This window comes from Mustela nigripes, chromosome 1 (assembly GCF_022355385.1).
Source record: "Mustela nigripes isolate SB6536 chromosome 1, MUSNIG.SB6536, whole genome shotgun sequence".
Taxonomy (NCBI): Eukaryota; Metazoa; Chordata; class Mammalia; order Carnivora; family Mustelidae; genus Mustela; species Mustela nigripes.
In genome coordinates this window covers 188,075,947-188,097,056 of record NC_081557.1, presented here as the reverse complement: position 1 = coordinate 188,097,056, position 21,110 = coordinate 188,075,947, and the positions used below count along the sequence as shown (strand labels likewise).

The 21,110-nt window shown below is 36.5% G+C and overlaps 1 protein-coding gene across 4 annotated transcripts in view; it reads right to left on the bottom strand.

Annotated features, from left to right (window-relative positions):
• Positions 1-21,110, bottom strand: part of INTU (inturned planar cell polarity protein) — a 90,841-nt gene that overhangs the window by 10,025 nt on the left and 59,706 nt on the right. For all 4 annotated transcript variants that reach the window (XM_059378175.1, XM_059378193.1, XM_059378182.1 and 1 more), the window contains exons 7-14: positions 19,243-19,320; positions 15,510-15,699; positions 13,929-13,982; positions 7,659-7,721; positions 6,576-6,797; positions 5,468-5,950; positions 3,667-3,764; positions 289-478 (exon numbers count right to left, since the gene is read on the bottom strand). In XM_059378175.1, the coding sequence (XP_059234158.1) occupies positions 289-478; positions 3,667-3,764; positions 5,468-5,950; positions 6,576-6,797; positions 7,659-7,721; positions 13,929-13,982; positions 15,510-15,699; positions 19,243-19,320 (1,378 nt within the window). The remainder of the gene's footprint in view (positions 1-288; positions 479-3,666; positions 3,765-5,467; positions 5,951-6,575; positions 6,798-7,658; positions 7,722-13,928; positions 13,983-15,509; positions 15,700-19,242; positions 19,321-21,110) is intronic.

The following is a 21,110-nucleotide window of genomic DNA, read 5'->3' as shown; positions in this document are numbered from 1 at the left end:
TATAAACTACCACATTCTACTTTGCCATAGAAAAAAACACAGGTCCACCATTTTTTGGAATAGTATTCCAGGGCATTAAAATCAGTTATTATGAAACAAAGCTTTTAAGTTAAATATTGTGAGTATAATCCTTTTGGCCCTCAAGTTAGATTGTATTCTCTAATTAGACTGGGTGACTGCTAAAAAAAATTAAAATAAAAACTGTCATTGTTGGACATACTGATTAAAGAGCTTTTAGAGAGAATATTTAGAGATCTGTAAACAAAATTGACAAAACTATATTTATACCTCTTCTACCAATGTCTTTTGGAAAATTGCACGAATGGAGAGACAACACTGATGGAAATTCTTTATTAGTTGAGGGTGGATAGAACCACTTAGCTGTGCCACCTCTTCATGGGTCGGAGTAATAAAGATCCCTTGCACAGTTTCTAAGGCAACATAGTGGAAAAGTGTGTTCTCAGGACCAGATGTTAATCTTGAAAAGAAGAAAAAAATAAGAAAAAAGAGAGAAGATATTTAAACAAACTTAAAAAATATTGCTTCATTTTGAACGTTGTAGACTCCAAACTTTTATCTACAGTATAATATTGGCAATGTAATCAGGGCAGGAAAACTAGGCCAAACATCTAAGTCCCATTTTCTTCTTAACTAGAATACAGGCTAGGGCTATTATCAATTCCTTAATGGAGGCAAATATCACATGGGAGGCGAGGATAAATACACAATTGCAAACAATTGTTCCTTTGCTAAACAACCCAAATTGGCTAAACCCCTCTTTCTCCATAGTTGGTAATAAATTATCAGCTCCTTTCTGGTTCAGATACCTACAAGTCATAAATAAGGTATCGGTCTAGAGTTGACCACGTATAAGAACACCTTCCAACAAAATAAACATATTTAAATTAGTAGCCTAACAGTCCAACTGATGATCCTGAAGAAAAATAAAATTATTATTACCAACTGCAAAGTGGGTTAATATTCTGGAACACTATGGCATTTACTTGTATTATACTACTCCTCATTAGAGTCTTCCTTCCCTTCCATGTTCTCTTACTATTTTCATCTCTCTATTCTTCTTTTCCATCTTTAGGTCTCAGACCTGCCAGCAGAATCTACATATACTGCTTATTTCTACCAGTGGTAAGAAGAGCTAAAGAAAAACAATAACAGCAACAACAACATCATAATAGCTATCATATATTCAGTGCCCTCTCTGTGCCAGGGAAGTGCTACAACATACCTTAGTCTTAATGTTCATAATGACCCTTTGAGATGTTCAATAGTATTACTACCTTCATTTTTCTTTAAAAGATTTTATTTATTTATTTGACAGAGAGAGATCACAAGTAGGCAGAGAGAGGAAGGGAAGCAGGCTCCCTGCCTAGCAGAGAGCCCCATATGGGGCTCGATCCCAGGACCCTGGGATCATGACCTGAGCTGAAGGCAGAGATTTTAACCCACTGAGCCACCCAGGTGCCCCTACTACCCTCATTTTAACTATGAGGGAATCAATCTTCAGGGATCCCAGATTACCTGGCTTGCCTGAGGTCACAAAGCTAAGTGGCTGAGTTTAGTTAACTCTGAAGCTTCCTCCACTAAACCTTGCCTTTTTCCTCTTCATCCATAACTTTTTTTTTTTTTTTAAAGATTTTATTTATTCATTAGAGAGAGAGAGAGAGAGAGATCACAAGTAAGCAGACAGGCAGGCAGAGAGAGAGGGGGAAGCAGGCTCCCTGCTCAGCAGAGAGCCCAGTGTGGGACTTATCGCAGGAACCTGAGATCATGACCTGAGTGGAAGGCAGAGGTTTAACCTGCTGAGCCACCCACCCAGACGCCCCCTGATTAGCAATCTTTAAGCATATGGACTGCAATTCTGTATTTGCATCTCAAACACTCCAGCTGCCCCCATTCTAATTCTAATATCTATTTGAAAGAAATCCCTCCAGTTTTTATTTTCCTTTTCCCCCAGTCTCAAGCACAGGACAAAGAAAAGGCATATTTCAGCTCTTACCAGCCTAGAGCCTGCCCTGATCACCCATGTTAGTTCTACTTCTATTAAACTGTTAATTAGGCTGCATGATCAGAATAATTTCTCCTTCTTATTATTGACTTATGGCCTTGGTTCTCTTTTAAAACCAGGGACAGACAGAGAAGGAGATCATCTATAAATTTTTCTCATCTAGGGGCGCCTGGGTGGCTCAGTGGGTTAAGCCGCTGCCTTCGGCTCAGGTCATGATCTCAGGGTCCTGGGATCGAGTCCCGCATCGGGCTCTCTGCTCAGCAGGGAGCCTGCTTCCTTCTCTCTCTCTCTCTCTCTCTCTGCCTGCCTCTCAGTGTACTTGTGATTTCTCTCTGTCAAATAAATAAATAAAATCTTTAAAAAAAAAAATTTTTCTCATCTATAAATCTGAACTTACTATAAGACATTTCAAAGATTAAGGTCATAGTGTTGAAATTTTTTTTTTTTAAAGATTTTATTTATTTATTTGACAGAGAGAGAGATCACAAATAGGTAGAGAGACAGAGAGAGAGAGGGAGATGAGGAGAAGCAGGCTCCCTGCTGAGCAGAGAGCCCTATGCGGGACTCGATCCCAGGCCCCTGGGATCATGACCTGAGCCGAAGGCAGAGGCTTAACCCACTGAGCCACCCAGGCGCCCCGTGTTGAAATTTTTTGTATAATTTTTATTTGTACATGTTTGCTTGTCCAGATAAAAGTGTGCAGTTGAGTTTGTTATATACTAATTGATCCTGACAGATCTGCTTGTCATCACCTAATAGCTGCACAAGAAGTGAATATGTAACATTTCATATTTTAATAATTAGACAATTTAAATTGCTGAAAATGCTCCTCTTACTCAGTTCCTTTTTCTTCAGAATTCTCTACTTAATGTAAGTTTGAGGTTTCATCTCTTTTAGAAAGTGAGAGACTCTCAGAGATATGCAGCAAGCAAGTTTATTAGGGAGAAACTTGGGGAATACCACCTGTGGCACAAAGTGTGCAGGAAGCAGGACTGAGCCAAGGAGAAGCCGCAATCAAAACAAAGGTCTCCGCAGATACCTCTTGCAACTCTGAAGCTTGGATGGCCTTTTAGAGTTGTCTTGAATTTAGGCAAAGGGCCAAGTCTTTGTATTCACTTATCTATTAGCCACTGGATGTGGGCTATTCCCAGGGAGATACTATAATCTTGGATGAGTCAATAAACTTCCAAACACAGCAAGGCCAGGGAGGGAAAACTGTGTGTAGTTAACACTCATTACCCCCACCCCCGCCAACCACCAACACTGGGCAGGAGTACCCTGGGCTACGGAGTATCTGGGGAGCAGACCACAGAATCCACTAAGGTCTAAAAATGTAAATACAATAATTTAAAAATATACACACCCAAAAGGGAGGTTACCCATTGAAAGGAGATAAAAGGAGCTTTCACAGTTCGAAACATTACTCTGTTTTTTTAATCTTTTGTAATAGGAGTACATGTTTCCTATACGTGTAATGAAAAACATTAGTGAATTAGCATAGATACTACCTTTAATAATGTAAGATATATCATAATTACATTTTTGAATTAAATCTCTATATGGTATGGATTTGTACTTTCTTACTGTAAAACTTAAAGACACAATGTTTAAGTGAAAAAGAATATTATAAGGAAGTTTCTTACTTCATTGTGTTATATATTTCCAGGTCTTTTTCTGAAAGGTTCTTTTTCAAGTTCCCCAAATGAAATGGATTTGGAAGACTAACCTTCTTTTTAGTGACCTGAAAAATACAGTTAAGTAGATCAGTTTGTATCTAAGAATGGAATCAAACAGCAGAAATAGTGTAAAAACTGATAATCCTTCTAAGAGAACTACTTACTATTTTGCAAAGTTTCCTTTAAATATTTTTGATGCTAACTTGTACCTCTTGCTTTGTACCTTACACATCCTTTGTACTTGTACCTCCTTTGCTAACAGTGACCTCGGGACCATGTCTTAGGACAAGATAGTTCTTCCTGAAAACTTACCAGAGCCATTATCAAGTTTTGTTATGTTTTATATGTATATGTACTTATCTCTTTCTCTAGACTTGTACTTCTCACAGGCATGGGCTGTGTCTTATCCATCTTTGTATCTCCTCTGTTTAGCATGGCCCTTGGCACATAGTAGGTGTTCAATCAAGTTTGTTGAATGGCTCAATCCTAGGGATTAATTCAATCTCTCTTAGGAACTATTCATGGTTCTTTAAATCTATTACCTCCTAAATTATGTTTCCTACCAATTTCACTGACCGGATAATGAATATAGTAAGAATTTATTTCCTAAATACATCTACCTAAGCTCCCAAGAGTTCTGCATTGTTTGGAACTAGAAGATGGAATCTATGGCTATTTATGCCATGACACTCAGAATCTCAGATCTTATTTGTGCCCCTTCTCAGATTCCTCCTTTTTTATGCTTTGTTTGGCATTGCCTCCAACAACCCAAATGAGAGTTTCAAAAATGTTCTGAAAGAGAAGCATCATTAGAATAAGCATAACATCCCCCAGTGTGGTTACTTTGATGATCATTTGGATATATTATGGTATTTTCGTGGAGAAAAAAATGGAAAAATGATCAAAATAAACAACCTGAAAACTGAACATTCTCTTTATTTTATAATCACATTTTAAATTCTTGACTATGGAGACCAGACCTTCACAGAGGCAGGTAAAAACAAAACAAAATAAAACAAAAATCTCCTATAAAAATCTGTAGAATAACATATACACACAAATATTTACAAGTATACACTTACATGTATTTTTTACAATTATATACTTATATATAAGTTTCTGATTTTCTTTTTGTTTCTGAATATTTTATTGGTTATTTAGCCAGACCAGCCCTCTAAAATCCCCCACAACTAGGAAAAAGATAATGCAGTAGTTTTCCTATTAAAGTCAAATTTGCTTATAGTAAAATCCCCCACAACTAGGATGTTTTCACTTAACACTGTGAATACGGAAGGAAGATGAACAGGGAAAGCAGGATTAAGCAATTTTCCTACTTGTAAGTAGTGTCAAGCAGCTGTCCTGGATGCTACTATTTTATTACTTGATATTTTTTCCTCTTTTTGGTTCCAAATCACTGGTTTGCCAACAGTAACCCAAACAACCAGTAGTTCAAATGAAGAATGATCCCAACATTAAATTAAAAATTTTCTTGCATTTTTAAAATAAGAACTGGACGGTGCCTGGGTGGCTCAGTGGGTTAAGCCTCTGCCTTCGGCTCGGGTCATGATCTCAGGGTCCTGGAATTGAGTCCCACATTGGGCTCTCTGCTCAGCAGGGAGCCTGCTTCCCCTTCTCTCTCTCTGCCTGCCTCCCTGCCTACTTGTGATTTCTCTCTCTCCATCAAATAAATAAATAACATCTTAAATAAAATAAAATAAGAACTGGCAAGACAGCTTAGCTCAATGTACACACTTGAATGAACACACACCTTAAGCAAGGCCCCACTTTCCTCCGAACCATCAGAGCCCCGAGATTCTCTTTGCTTCCATATGGCATCTGGTGTAGTATGGGGGCTCAGGCCAATGCCTTCTCCACCTTCACAGCCATTGTCAGATCCTCCACTGCTTCGAGAAGGGCTGGGCTTACGTGCTTTTAAGGAATAGTCACCAAAAAGAATTCTTCTGCATGTTGGAGAGGTTGCTACCTTGGAAGTACCTGGTAGCCTACTGAGGATAGGTGAGGTCGTCAAACTATCTAATTTTTCATGTGATCCAGTAAGGAACCAGTCAGCACAAGACAAACAGGGGCTGGGAGAAGCTGTTAGCTGTTCACTGATGCGACAATCTATTCCTCCCAGTTGTTGAAGGGTTGTTTTGACCTGATCCACATAAATACAGTCGGGTCCAGGATTCCCAATAGCTTTGGATGCACAGCCTCCAGATTCTAATAGCACACATAACATATAGTGCTTCTATAAGAAAAGAATATTAATAGAGCTTTAGCTACATGAAAATGTTTATATGTAGCATGCATGTATACATTTATGAATACTAACAACATATGGCATAATCATATGATTTTTAAAAACTCCTCCCTCCCTTTGTTAGTTATTTTCAGTGCTGCTTGACTGTCCTTGAACACAAATCTTCAATCAGATTGCCTTCTCCTGGTATACCATCAACTACTACTTTTTGGCACATGTCACAAGGTAGCTTTCAAAGAGCCACAATTATTGGAAGTCCTTTTATTTACAATCCCATGTTTATTCTCACTCTATATCCTTTTCATGTCTCTATTTCCCAAGACAAACAAGAGGATAAAACCACTATAGAAATATGAACAAAAGATCTTAAGGACCTGATAAAATCTTATTCTGGGTTTCATTAATTAATTTCTCCACAAGCATTAAAGGGATGCAAAAGAAAAGGAATAAGGGACAAATAACATTTTCTTGAATACTGGTATCTGAAATGCTCATAATTTTAAATTATTATGTTTGTTTGAGTATATATTTAGATAGTAAATGGCCAAAAAAACCCTCAAATGGCCAAAACACACACACACACACAAACACACAGAAACCAAGGTAAACTTACCAAGCCAACTATTAGCAAAAAATATCTCCCTTCAGGTTCCTGAAAGACTTCAGTGTTTGAGTCTGTAGAAGGTTGGAGGTGATGTCGAGGAAACACCTCTCTCCATATAACCAACTGACCAATTCTTTGTTTTGCTGCTAAAGGCAGTAGGCAGTAGTGGCGACAGTATACAGCAATATCAATAAGATCATCTTTAGGCAAATGACTGCATATCAAATAACCCTTGAATTTAACCACAAAGAACAAAAGTCAACTAGTGATATAAAGCAATAATGCCATATTTCTAAGGGTTTCATAGGTACTCCAGTTGGCTTAAAATATTCCAGTTTCAAATGGAATAGATACAGTAAAGATAAATTTTTTTTTTCCTGAAGTCAATTAGAGATCCAAGATTTATGAAAAGTCAAGTCTACAACAGATAGATTTTAGAGCAAACCAGATCACCTGAGTAACATAAGCCCGAGTGTTTGGCAACATTAGAAAAGAACTGAATTCTGAGGATGGAAAGTGGAGAAGAGAAGCAAAAGCAAGAGGTAAGGTGAGGAGAGACCTAGTTTTCACTGTGTACCATTCTGTTTTGTCAGATTCTTTTTTAGAAAGGTTTTAAATTGTGTTTAAAAATCTTGAAATATGAAAATACTTAAATTCATTTGATGCTTAATTTGCTGTATATGGAAGTCAACTAATTGTTAGATTTACTAAAAAGATACAGGGTTATGTTGAAGATAAGAAAAAAGTACACTCACTGCTGTAAAAAGAAATCATTAAACTATTGCTTTTCTCTCTTACACATTTGGTTCCTTGAGTATTGTTTCTCCTTTACACATCCACAAATGCTTTAGATCAGGTTAGATCAGTTTGCTTTAGATCATTTACATCAGAAATATTTATTGTATTTGTAAATATGTAGGTACCAGTGTCTTGGTTTTTGTTGTTGTTGTTGGTTTTTTTTAAAGACCTTAATCTAATAGTAACAAGTTTCAAAGGAAAAGTAAGAAATGTATTTTCATGTTTGAGAAAATTTGTTTTAGATCTGTTCATATAGCAGTTGGACATTTATAAAAATTTCAAGTTTCAACCTACCTTGTAAAATAGAGAAGACCCTAAAATTGTATACAGCCGCCTCATGTCATAGTAATCCTCAGACTGGGGAAGAAAAACCACAGTGGATTTATATTGTTTTTTCATGATAAAAAAGATCTTAGTTAAGCTACAATGGTTAAAATGGCAATTACATTGTTTAGTAACTGAACTTTTCATACTGCCTTTTTTAGAAATGAATATACAAGGGTATTAGAAAGAAAGATAATGTGCATGAATTTGTGATGGAAAACAATTTTATTTTTTAATCTTTTACGATACTGTTGATTAGAGATATCTAAGAATAGAACATATGGTTAGTTACTACAGGAGGGATTGAAACAAGTCTATCAAGGCAAAAAGCTTCTACTATATATCATCTAAAATATCCCATATTACCAAATAATTTTTTTAAAGATTATTTATTTATTTATTTGACAGACAGAGATCACAGGTAGGCAGAGAGGCAGGCAGAGAGAGAGGAAGGGAAGCAGGGGCCCTGCTGAGCAGAGAGCCCAACGCGGGGCTCGATCCCAGGACCCTGAGATCACCACCTGAGCAGAAGGCAGAGGCTTTAACCCACTGAGCCACTCAGGTGCCCCCAAATAATATTTTTAAAGGTATAATTTGATAAAACCTATTTGGGAACAACTGATTAGTATAAATAAATAAAATATACAAAGCCTTTGAGTAGTTTCAGTTCCAAAAATCTACAGAAATGCTCAAACAGGATAATCAAGACTTTTGTATAAAAAGTTAGTAGCAGAACCATTTGTAAAAGGCAAAAACTGGAGAGTGCCACAATGGAGAATGGTTAACAAAATTAGGTACGTTCACACTATAGACTATCATAGGTCTGTTAAAAAAATAAGGTTGATCTATATGAGCAGGCACAAAAGGTTTTAGGGTCTACTGTTGAGCAAAGACTGCAAGCTACAGAACAAAATATTCATTATGATCTAATTTTTTTTTAAAGATTTTATTTATTTATTTGACAGAGAGAGATCCCAAGTAGGCAGAGAGGCAGGCAGAGATAGAGAGAGGGAAGCAGGCTCCCCGCTGAGCAGAGAGCCCGATGTGGGGCTCGATCCCAGGACCCTGAGATCATGACCTAAGGAGAAGGAAGTGGCTTAACCCACTGAGCCACCCAGGTGCCGCTATGATCTAATTTTTTAAAAAGAACAGCATTCTCAATGATATACATGTACGTGTATACACATGTGCTGGTTTGTGTGTACCTATGAGTATAGAAAAAAAGAATATGTTTCTTATGGAAGAATATGTTTCAAACTGTAAGAAAAGTTAAATTAGAGATAGATCGGGGGGGGATGAAGAGGGAGGACATTTGTTTTTAATAACCATGCTTACATTTTACCCAATTATGCATGTATTACTTTAATAATCTAAAAAAACCCCAAAACAACGAAACCTAAAAAAAACTAAAAAACGAGGGGTGCCTGGGTGGCTCAGTGGGTTAAAGCCTCTGCTTTCGGCTTGGGTCATGATCCCAGAGTCCTGGGATTGAGCCCCACATCGGGCTCTCTACTCAGCGGGGAGTCTGCTTCTTCCTCTCTCTCTGCCTGCCTCTTTGCCTACTTGTGATCTCTGTCTGTCAAATAAATAAATAAAATATTAAAAAAAAAAACAAAAAAACTAAAAAACGAGAAAAAACCTAAATCTTTCTCAGTTGGAAAATGGATAAACAATGTGAAACATTCATACAATGGAATACTACTGAGGAGTAAAAGGGACTAAACTATAGATGCATACAGAGGCGTGAATGAATCTCAAATGAACTATGCTAATTGAACTAAGTCAGGCCCCTCAAAATTATCTATTATCTAATTCAGTTTATAGGGCATTCCAGAAGAGGTAAAACCCATGGGGACAAGAACAAATCAGTAGTTGCCAAGGGCTGGAGGTAGGTAGGGAGAGGGACTGACTATAAAGGGGCACAGAATTATTTACCAAATATAAATTATACCCTAATAATAATTTTAAAAACTAAAGAAAACAAAATTAGGATGTAAGATTAAATCTTAAATCTAATTTCACAAAAAGTTTAGAATAAATCCTTATTTTCATTTTTTAAGGTAAAATTCATTGTGAATTGTTCTGCAAGCTTTAAAAAAAGATATTTTTATTTAATTGATAGTTGGGCTTGGGGGAAGGGTAGAGAGAGAGGAGAGAATCCTCAGGCTGACTCCACCATGAGCAAGGAGCCCAATGCGGGGCTTGATCTCAGGGCCTTGGGATCATGACCTGAGCCAAAACCCAGAGCTGGCCACTTAACCAACTGAGCCACCCAGGTGCCCCCGTTCTGCCAATTTTGACAAATGTGCATAGTTATGTTAAGTGTCATCAACATCAAGATATATAACAATTCCATCAACACTCTTGCCAAATTTTTCACTGGGTAGTATTTCCTTGCATGAACATAGCATAATTTGCCTATCAAGACACTGAGGGACACTTGAGTTACTTGAATTTTTTCCAGTTTTTGGCTATCACAAATGAAGCTGTTATGAATGTTTGTGTAGAGGTCTTGTATTGACATAGGCTTTCATTACTCTGGGGTAATTAGAAGAACAGAATGGCTGAATCATATGGTCGTTGTATATTTAAGTTATTAAGAAACTGCAAACTGTTTTCCAAAGTAGTTGTACCATCTGACATTCTCAATTTATCAGTTTTCTTCTTTCTTTATATATGTTGTGTCTTGATGTTGTATCCAAGGAATCCCAATAGAACTTTTTCTAACCACAGAAAATACTGTTAGTTCCAATGTTCATTATGATGTTACATAAACCAGGAATTAGACTTTTAATGAAACCTATTAGATTTAAGTTCCTAAAACCTGGAATTTTTAATACTTTAAGCTGTTCCTAATGCTTCGTGTCTATCTAAACATTCTCCATCAGTGAAAAGATTTATGACCTATGAAGATATGAAGAGTTCACCATGTTTAAGTTTCCATTATTTTTACAAACAAAATATGCTTCCATTTGCTCAGGATCTTAGTTAAGACTAAACTATTCTTGGGGCACCTGGGTGGCTTAGTGGGTTAAGGGTCTGCCTTCGGCTCAGATTGTGATACTGGCATCCTAGGATGGAGTCCCGGGGAGCTTGCTTTTCCTTCTCCCTCTGCTGCTCCCCCTGTTTGTGTTCTCTCACTCTCTCTTCCTGTCAAATAAAAAACTACTGATTGACACAAACAAACAAACAAACAAACAAAAAAACAGAAAAAACTAAGCTACTCTTTGAAGCAATCAAGATTTCACCAGCAAGCTTATGATCCAGCCCTCACTGCTTCTACATCTAATTTCCCATTTACTTTTTTTTTTTAAGGATTTATTTATTTATTTGAGAGAGAGCAAGTAAGCATACAGACGGAGGTGAGGGGCACAGGGAAAGAGAATCCTCAAGCAGACTCCCTGCTGAGTGGAGTCCAAAGTAGGGCTCCATCCCAGCACCCTAAGATCACGACCTGAGCTGAAATCAGGTCACTTAACCAACTTAGCCACCCACTGCCCCCACCATTTACTTTTAAAAGTAAATGGGGCACCTGGGTGGCTCAGTGGCTCAGTGGGTTAGAGCCTCTGCCTTCAGCTCAGGTCATGGTCTCGGGGTCCTGGGATCGAGCCCCACATTGGGCTCTCTGCTCAGCAGGGAGATTGCTTCCTCCTCTCTCTCTCTTCCTGCCTTTCTGCTACTTGTAATCTCTGTCAAATAAATAAATACAATCTTAAAAAAACAAAAACAAAAAGAACTTTTCTTCTTTCTTTAAAGTACACTCCATGCCCCACATGGAGCCCAATGTGGGGCTTGAACTCAAGACCCTGAGATAACACCTGAGCTGAGATCAAGAGTTGGACGCTAACTGACTGAGCCACCCAGGTCCCTGGTAAAAGAACTTTCCTTACTGAAAATTTCAGCACATACAAAAACAGAATTGTATAATTAGGCCTTATGTGCCTACCATCACCCAGCTTCAAGACCAACACATGGCTAATCCTGTCTCATCAATATCCCTCTCTTTCTTCCCTTTCCCTGATGAATTATTTCAAAACCAGTAATAGATGTTATATGATTTCACCTACAAACTTCAGAGTATATATCTCTAAAACAGAAGGGTTTAGAAAAAAAAAAATATATATATATAATACTATTACCACATCAAAAGAATTATTCTCACCTTATATCCAGTTATCAATGTTATATTTCCTTGATTGTTTCAAAGAAGTTTTGAAAAAATTTATCTGTTTGAATCAGGACCCAAGTAAGGACCCATATATTAAAATTGGTTGATATGTTTCTTAAGTCTCTTGTAACTGATAGGCTCTCTCCTTTTCTCCCTGTTCCCTTTTATTTGTTGAAGAAATTGTCTTACTGTGTTTTATAGTCTGGATTTTGATGATTATAATCTCCCTCCCCCAAATGGGGTCATTTAACAAGTCCCTTTGTCCCTAGTATTTCCTATATAGTGGTAGTTAGATCTCGAGACCTCATCAAGTATATTTGATAGAAAATTTGTGCTTCCACCATGAGCCACATACTACCTGGCTGTCTTTCTTTTCATGATGTTAAAAACTACTTATGAGCGGCGCTTGGGTGGCTCAGTGAATTAAAGCCTCCGCCTTCGGCTCAGGTCATGATATTAGGGTCCTGGGATCGAGCCCCACGTCAGGCTTTCTGCTCAGCAGGGAGCCTGCTTCCCTCTCTCTCTCTGCCTGCCTCTCTATCTACCTGTGATCTCTGTCTGTCAGATAAATAAACAAAATCTTTAGAAAACAGATGATCTGGGATGCCTGGGTGGCTCAGTTGGTTAAGCAGCTGCCTTTGGCTCAGGTCATGATCCCAGGATCCTGGGATCGAGTCCCACATCGGTTTCCTTGCTGGACAGGGAGCCTGCTTCTCCCTCTGCCTCTGCCTGCCTCTCTGTCTGCCTGTGCTCGCTCGCTCGCTCTCTCCCCCTCTGTCTCTGACAAATAAATAAATAAATAAAATCTTAAAAAAAAAAAACCTGATGATCTTTGCTTAGACCTATTAATTCATTGGGAAGATTGCAATATGGTAATATTCCAGTTCTGTCATCCTTTCTTGGTATGTTAAATAGAATACTTCTGTAAAGAGAACTCCCCCTCATCTCTTTTTGGTAACCTTGAGGTATGGTTCAGATAGGAAGGGCAGATAAATGTTTGTTTCTTTCTCTTTGTTAACAGTTTTCACAGTAATGAATTGGTTCCCTTGCATCTTCCAAAGTTGACCAAGAAGTTTCTTTTTTTCTTGAGTACAATTATGAATTCATGGACTTCAACATATCTGATGGGTTTCAATCTACTGCAGTTAGTACATTTACAAATGCTCAAGTGGGAGCCTCTTCAAGTTGTCTCTTAATTACTTGAACCCTATTATTAACTCCAGCATATTTTTAAAAAAATATTTTATTTATTTATTTATTTGACAGAGAGAGAGAGAGAGACAGCGAGACAGGGAACACTAGCAGGGGGAGTGGGAGAGGGAGAAGCAGGCTTCTCGCCCAGCAGGGAGCCTGATGCGGGGCTAGGACCCTGGGATCATGAATTGAGCCAAAGGCAGGCGTTTAAAGACCAAGCCACCCAGGGACCCCATAGCAGCATTTTTTAAAGCTTTCTGGATTTCTGAAACAATAAGATGTTGCCAGGTTTATCTAGTATATTTTTAGCCCCAAATCCGCAATCAGCCATTTCTCTTAGGAGTCTTGGTTTCTTTTAGTAAGAAGTATTATTTATGTACCATAGCCTGGGTGCTAATGGCATTCATCATCACTGGGATGATCACTATTTCTAGGCCTTTTTACTGGACAGAGCTAGGAGATCGATCTATCTACCTACCTACCTATCTATCTATATTAAATATATATATATATAAGATTAAAAAACATACTGGTACTCCCAACTGAAAATTATATCAATAGGGTTTTTACTAACTTTAGTATTACAATTCAGTTATATACTTTACTTTAACATTAATGTGTGTCCTTTCTCTCAAAGCCCAGTTCTTAAAGATTCTAAGTGCAATTAATCATCATGTATACCTTATGAACAAATACTTTCAACTGAGTGAAAAATTTTAAGGCAAGCAAAATAGATTCTGTTCATGTCAAAATAGAGACCCAATGATACGTATTTCAAGATTATTACATGCTCATTTGAAAAATATTTAGAATAATGGCTGATTTATAAAATATCAAATCAACATTGAGCCTTTCCTAAAATTCATCAGTTCTCTCACCAGTTCTGCAAAATCTGCAGTCTCCAAGTCATTCAATGCTGTGTCTAGTTCCATCTATGTGAAAAGAAAAAAAAAGTAACACAAACCATTTAACTCGTATCAGTTATTATTTAGTAATGGCCTCATAAAAGTGCTTAATAATTAGTTGAAGAATTGAGTAAGTATATTTCTCTTTTGTGATATTTAAGAAATGTCCCCCAATAGAACATGTTACTATTAAGCTTTGGAATTACAGAAAAATATTTATTTAACATATATTTTTCAGTTAAATCTCGATTATTATGAGATTTATTTATTTATTTATTATGGGCTTTAAGATGAGCTTTATTCTGTATTCAATGCAAAATAATTTCTGGGGTTAAAAAACTGCTTTCCAGTTTTGAGTTGGAAAATTCTTGAAACTATTAAAATTCTTAAGAGGAAAATAATCAATCTTAATGTGCTCAAACTATTTTGAGGGTTTTTTCTCCCCTCTATTTCCTATATATTTCTCAGCAGTTAGATTCTTTGAAAATATCAACATTCTTCCCTGTGTCTTTCCTATGTCCTATATAAAAGGACCCTTAATCTTTATTTATGGATTAAAACATGAAGGCAAGCATTCCCCTGGAATCTGGCACAGTTTAGCTTCCCTACAGAGTTATTAGGAAAATCTTACTTAGGATTTAGCTTTTGTTTCTATGGAAATTGCCTGAACTCTTTCATGTATTTGTTCCTCCATGAAGCATTCCAAATTTGAAAACACAATAAATTTAATCTGTAGCTTAATTTGTAATGTGTATATATAAATTGAAAACTATTGGTAATTAAAGCTTGCATCATATACGTGATTTGTGGGGGAAAAAAAGATATCCTTTTTTTTTTCTTTTCCTTTTTCTTTAAAGGCCAGGGTACTCTCTGCAGGACTATTTCAAACTGTGTCTTACTGAGATAACTAAAGCTTTGGAAACATTAGTCATGCCTTTCAATACTTTTCTCACACTGTGACTTATTACTCATTTGTGACTTACATTTTTCTGCATCTAGCAAATATTTCATGTACTCTTTTTTTGGGCTATGGTTTCTCTTGTGAAAAACTAAAGGACAAAAAGAAAAGTATCCACTTGTGAATTTTGATCTCACAAATGTTAATGTTTACAGGTTGCTATTTCCACTACTGAATTCTATAGGCTAATGCACAAAGTTACTAAAATTGTTCCTTCACATTCCTTAAGACAATAAGCAAAGTATCTTTTCTCTTAAATTAGTCCAGTGTACTGTAGGAAAAATGACATTAAAAAAAGAGAGAGAGAACATCTGAACAAACAAAAGCAAAACACACCACATAACATTGATTTCTGAAAAGTATTTTAAGTTTGGAAAATGCTTAAATGTTAAAGTAAGATAAGAGAACTAATTTCTATCTAGAAAGAAGTATTTCTCTTTCTAAGTTCACTGTACTAGATCTCCTATTTAATTAACCAATGGCTTCTTTTAACTCTTACCCACAATCCTGAAAATAACAAAAAGTCTAAAAAGGAGAGAAGATAAAAAATTACAAGGCAACTGGTTCTGATTTTTATTTATGACTCCCGAGATTACCTTGATTTCCCGTGGAAGTGTGAGCCATCGAACTCCAGGGAGGCCGTCTAAAAGCACTGCGCTGGAAGCATCATATTGTTGTGCACTCAGACTGGTACCAGAATGTAGTTTAGCAGGGTGAAGTGCTCTTTGAAAGAACAAGCTGAAAAAATGATCCAAACGAGGAACATTCTCAACCTGGCAAAAGGCACTGAAGAAACAAGAGCTGTAAGTCAGAACAACATATGAAATGGTGGTTATCTACATGCTCCTAAGAAGACTAGATCTTTCCCAACTTACATAGGCTCTCTTCCTCACTCCTCTCCCTTATGGAGAATTACTGCTATAATGTTACCGATGGAATGTAAGAAGTTCATCCTGTCAGGGACGCCTGGGTGGCTCAGTTGGTTGGAGGACTGCCTTCGGCTCAGGTCATGATCCTGGAGTGCCGGGATCGAGTCCCGCATCAGGCTCCCAGCTGCATGGGGAGTCTGCTTCGCTCTCTGACCTTCTCCTCGCTCATGCTCTCTCTCACTGTCTCTCTCTCAAATAAATAAATAAAATCTTTAAAAAAAAAAAGAAGTTCATCCTGTCAATATTTTTTACCCAAAAACCTACTTTCAAATGTACAGAGTAGATGATATTATGGGAGAACCACAGGGCTAACACAAATGGTCTATCTACAACAGAATGAGCTGAAGTACACTTTGTGGGGGAAAAAAAAAAGTAAGTTGCTTTTACCTTATCTCTTAGCCATTTAAACTCCCAATACCTTTCAGGCAAGATGGAATAATAAAGAGAGTTAGAGTTTTGTAATAGAACATATCTGACTTTGACTCTTATCATTCATTGCTTTTAGTAGGTAGGTATCTCAGGAAAATCATCTAACCTTTCTCTGAACTTTTGTTCCCATCTCTAAAAATGGGGATAATACAACCTGATTCACGTGTGAAGTACCTAGTAAATAAGTACTTATTATACTTATTACTTATTGAATACAGAAAGCACATAATTAGCCCAAGTAATTTTCCACTCTTCACTAATGAAGGCAACACTATGAAGAACTCAAAGAGAGGGAGGAAGGGGAGACAGACTAAACATTTGTTTTTAGCCATGCAAAAATAATAGAGCATTGCCTGCATCCTTTATTGGAATAGCCCGCTGGATAATACGATAACTATTATATGGGCTGTTAATACATCAGAATAATATTCATGGATTCATTCAACAAACCGCTTAAGTGCCAACTGTGTTCTAGGCACTGTTCTCACTGCTGGAGGTACAGTAGTAAAAATATCAAGACAAAAGACATGGTCTCTGTTTCTGTGGAGCTCACATTTTAATGGAGAAAGACAACAAATGAACAAACAGTAAAAACATGAACTCGTACAAAGGGCCATACAGAGAATAGGATCATGTGAATGGGTGATGTGACAGATCAAAAGCTGGGGAAGAGTCTTTGAGAATGGGCATTTAAGCTGAGATCCCAATGTCAAGAAGATCCAGTGAGAGGAAAAAGCACAAATGCTGACAAACTTGGGCAGGGTACCCACAGAAGAGCACAGAGGGGTGGGTGCGGTTTGAGATCTGAATCAGAAAGGTATGTAGGAGCCAGATTATAATGTAAAAAGATCATTTTAACTGCAGTTGGAAATTTATTAAAGTGGCAAGGAAACCATTTAGATTACTGTAGTAGTGAGAGATGCTGGTGGCTGGACAGGGTTAACAGTGAAGATGTAAAGAAATGAATGGATTTGAGATATGTTTTAAAGACAGACTGTTTAGAATTTGCTGATAGTTTGGCTAGGAATAGTGAAGGAAACATATCTTTGATCAAAACACTAAATTCTGCGAATATATAATCAGTCTTCCGTGCCTTATAGGGAACTAACTAGCTTACAACTTAAAAAAAATTAAGTCTTTGGACTTTTTAGTCTTATAATTTTTCATAATGTGCTTTTAATATCTTTCATAATTAGGGAAAAGCTTATTAAAAATTGCTACAAAATGACTACTAACAGCATCTTGGATCCATACTGCTTCTTGGTCTTAAGAACTAATGGATCTTCACATTTATATTCTTAGTTTGCCTTTCAAATTGTCAACAGAACAAGGAAAAACTAAAATTTACTGCCAATTTGGTGATACTTCCAAGTAAATGGAAGCTAAATTTCAAAATGAAATTCACAGAAATTAAGTGTCCCCTGCCCCTAACCTAGTCCACTGCAACTTGCAGAACAATCCTGACTAATTGTCTTAAAGTATGGAATTCATTGCAGAAATTTAATTTTTAATTATCTCTGGTTTTATAAAAATATAAAGCTTTAATTAAGGCAAAACAAAGCAAGGTTTGCTCACCCAGTGTGAATTTAAGGAGGTGGTTTACAACCATATCTTTATTCTTTATTGATTAAAAATTTCCTTATTTAACTGAAGGTAAAAGCACTGTTTGTGGTTGCCTTGCCTTTCATAGTTCACATGTTTGGGAAATGCTAATTAGTAATTGGGTTTGAGAGGATTTGTCTCTTCAGAGGCTCTTGGAGGAGAACTCTACAAACTAGAAAATACTGATACCACAGCCACAGAAAATCCTTTCAAGGCTGCTTTGAGAACAGTGACAACAAAGATCCACAATAGAAAGAACAGAGAGCTGACACCACTATGCTTTGGGAAAACATATAAACTGTTTCTGGATTTTTATATTGATATTTTCTTAAGGCTTTGAAAGCAAAGGTATCATTTTAGCCTTCTGAAGTACTGGGACTTAGAAAAATCCAACCAACAGAAAAAAATCGTATTTTTTATCCATAATTTTATGGGTTCAAATGTCAAAGTTACCTCAAATTGCCTCCTTCAGATCAAGAAAGATGTATCATATTTTACTGCATGGTTAAAAAAGCAAGAAGCAGGAAAATATGCATAATATGAGCCCACATATATTAAAAAAAAGAGTATGTAGACTGTATTCATATTGTATAGGAAATGTATGAAATAATACACATGAAACTAGCCAATACCTTTTTTACTGTGTCATTTATTTATGAGTGCATGTTTTTTACTAAACATTTTTTAAGTAAGAAGTATCAAATTTTAGGATAGTAAATTTGACAATGCTCTTATAAAACCAGAGAAAAACACAAACAACTTATTTAAAACCTTCTTACTCTTTTCTGTATCTGTTTTGAAATGCTCTTACATTTGCTACTATAGAAATATATCAAATCAGAATATAATTGTGGTTTTATCACTATTTCACATTATTTTACTGAACTAACATAAGACCAAAAAAGAAAAAGCAATGGATCAAGTGAAAAACTGCCTAGAACTATAAAATAAAGCCACTAATTAAAGAAGGAAAAAATCAGAGGAATAAGAAAAAAAACAAATAACTAACTTGCCAATCAAGGAAAAGTATTAAGTGCAAAAGAGATTTAGAATTATATACTTAAAACTTGAGATTCATGTTTCATAAGCATTGATATCTTCATTTTTTTTAATATTTTCTTATTAACTTTTAATTCCAGTATAGTTAGCATACAGTGTTATGTTAGTTTCAGGTGTACAACACAGTGATTCAACAATTCCATATATCACCCAGTGCTTATCATGTCAAGTACACTCCTTGATCCCCATCACTCATTTCCCCTATCCCCTCACCTACCACCCCTCTGGTTTATTCTCTGTGACTAAAAGTTTTTTTTTTTTTTTAAACAAATAAACAAAAACTTGAGATTCAATTCACAGAAGTACTTACCTATCTAAAGAACCATACATAAATTTTAAGGTTTGGACAACATCTTCTATCATATTCCTCAGCTGAGGAAGAGGAACTCTAAAAAAAAGCAAAAATGCATTTATAACATAACCAAATAATACATATTTAAGAGAAGCAGAACATCTTTACATTTTACATGAAAAGAATGTGAGAAGTCTGTGGGTTAAATGCTAGTATAGCTGGTTGTTCATTAAAGACTCCACTGTCTAGATTTGAAATTTGAGCATGGGTCTAGTAGGCATTTTGATATCACCACCTACAGAAAAAGTATTTAAGCCTTTTTAGGGTTTAGTTCCTAGTATATGTCACAGAACCATTATCACTCACGTTAAATGTTTTGAAGCATACAGGAAACACAGGAGACAAATGAAAATGAAAATGAAAACACAACGGTCTAAATCTTGGGGATGCAGCAAAAGCTGTTCAAAGAGGAAAGTTTATAGAAATACAGGCCTACCTCAATAAATTTTGAAAAGTATCAAATAAACAACCAAACCTTACCCCAAAGGAGCTAGAAGAAGAACAAAGCCCAAAGGCAATAGAAGGAAAAAAAAAATAATAAAGATGAGAACAGAAAGAATAAAATTAAAAAAAATTTTTAGCCACGCATTCATGATAGATCTAATTTCGACTGAAATTAGGCACCTTTAAAACACAAATGTTTTGCTATTTTTCATTGCAGCCTCCTTTGGAGTTCCTGTTTGTGGTATAAAAACATGTCCACAATTCAGCACTCTTCCCCTCAAGAGGTAGAACTTAATTTCCCTCCCCTTGACTGTGGGCTGGACTTATTTAACTCACTTTAACAAATAGTAAATGGGGGAAATGACTGCATCATTTCTAAGACTAAGTCAACTTCCCCATTTTCTCTATTTTGAAGAAACCCATCTCTCTATCACTTGCTTTGGGGGAAGTCAGCTGATGTGCTATGAGAACTTCACTCAAGCAGCTCTAGGGAGAGATCCTTGTGGCAAGGAATTAAGGCCTCCTGACAATGGCCAGGTGTGTAAGTCATGTTGGAAGCAGATGCTCTAGCTCTAGTTCAGCCTTCAGATAACTGTATCCTTGACCAATATTTTGACTGAAACATTAAGGCAGATCCTGAGCCAGAATCACCCAGTTAAGTTGCTCATGAATCCTGACTCACAAGAACACCTATGAGATAATAATGTCTACTGTTTTAAGTCCCCAAGTTTTTAATAATTTGTTATCCAAGAATAGATAACGAATGCACTGCTATATAATGAAAAAAATCTGGTTAACAAAATTACCAATAATAGAGAATAGTCATATTCATGTTCAGATTGGCTGTATAATGCATTTTTTAAAAAAGATCTTATTTATTTATTTGACAGAAAGAGAGAGAGAGAAAGGGAACACAAGCAGGGGGAGTAGCAGAGGGAGAAGCAGGCTCTCCACTGAGCAGAGAGCCCAATGCGAAGCTCGATCCCAGGACCCTGGGATCATGACCTGAGCTGAAGGCAGACACTTAATGACTGAGCCACCCAGGTCCCTCTGGATAATGCATTTTTATAATACTTTTTTCTTCCTTGGGAAGCTTAAAAGCAACACCAAAAGAAAAGTTATTCTCTAAAGTTGTGTCACTCATATACTATAGTACTTATTTTGATATTTGATTAGTATTTGGTAGACAATGTATGATTCTGTGGACCAGAAGTTAAAACTAAAATGCACTTATAGTTTAATAGAAGTTGTCCAATTTCTTTTTTTTAAAGTGGGGAAGGATCTAAATTACAAATTTTTTTTAAAAATCACTGAACAGGGACGTAAGACTCATCTAACATTAGTTAACTTATACTCTCCTTGAGGCTGTTGTCCATATTCCT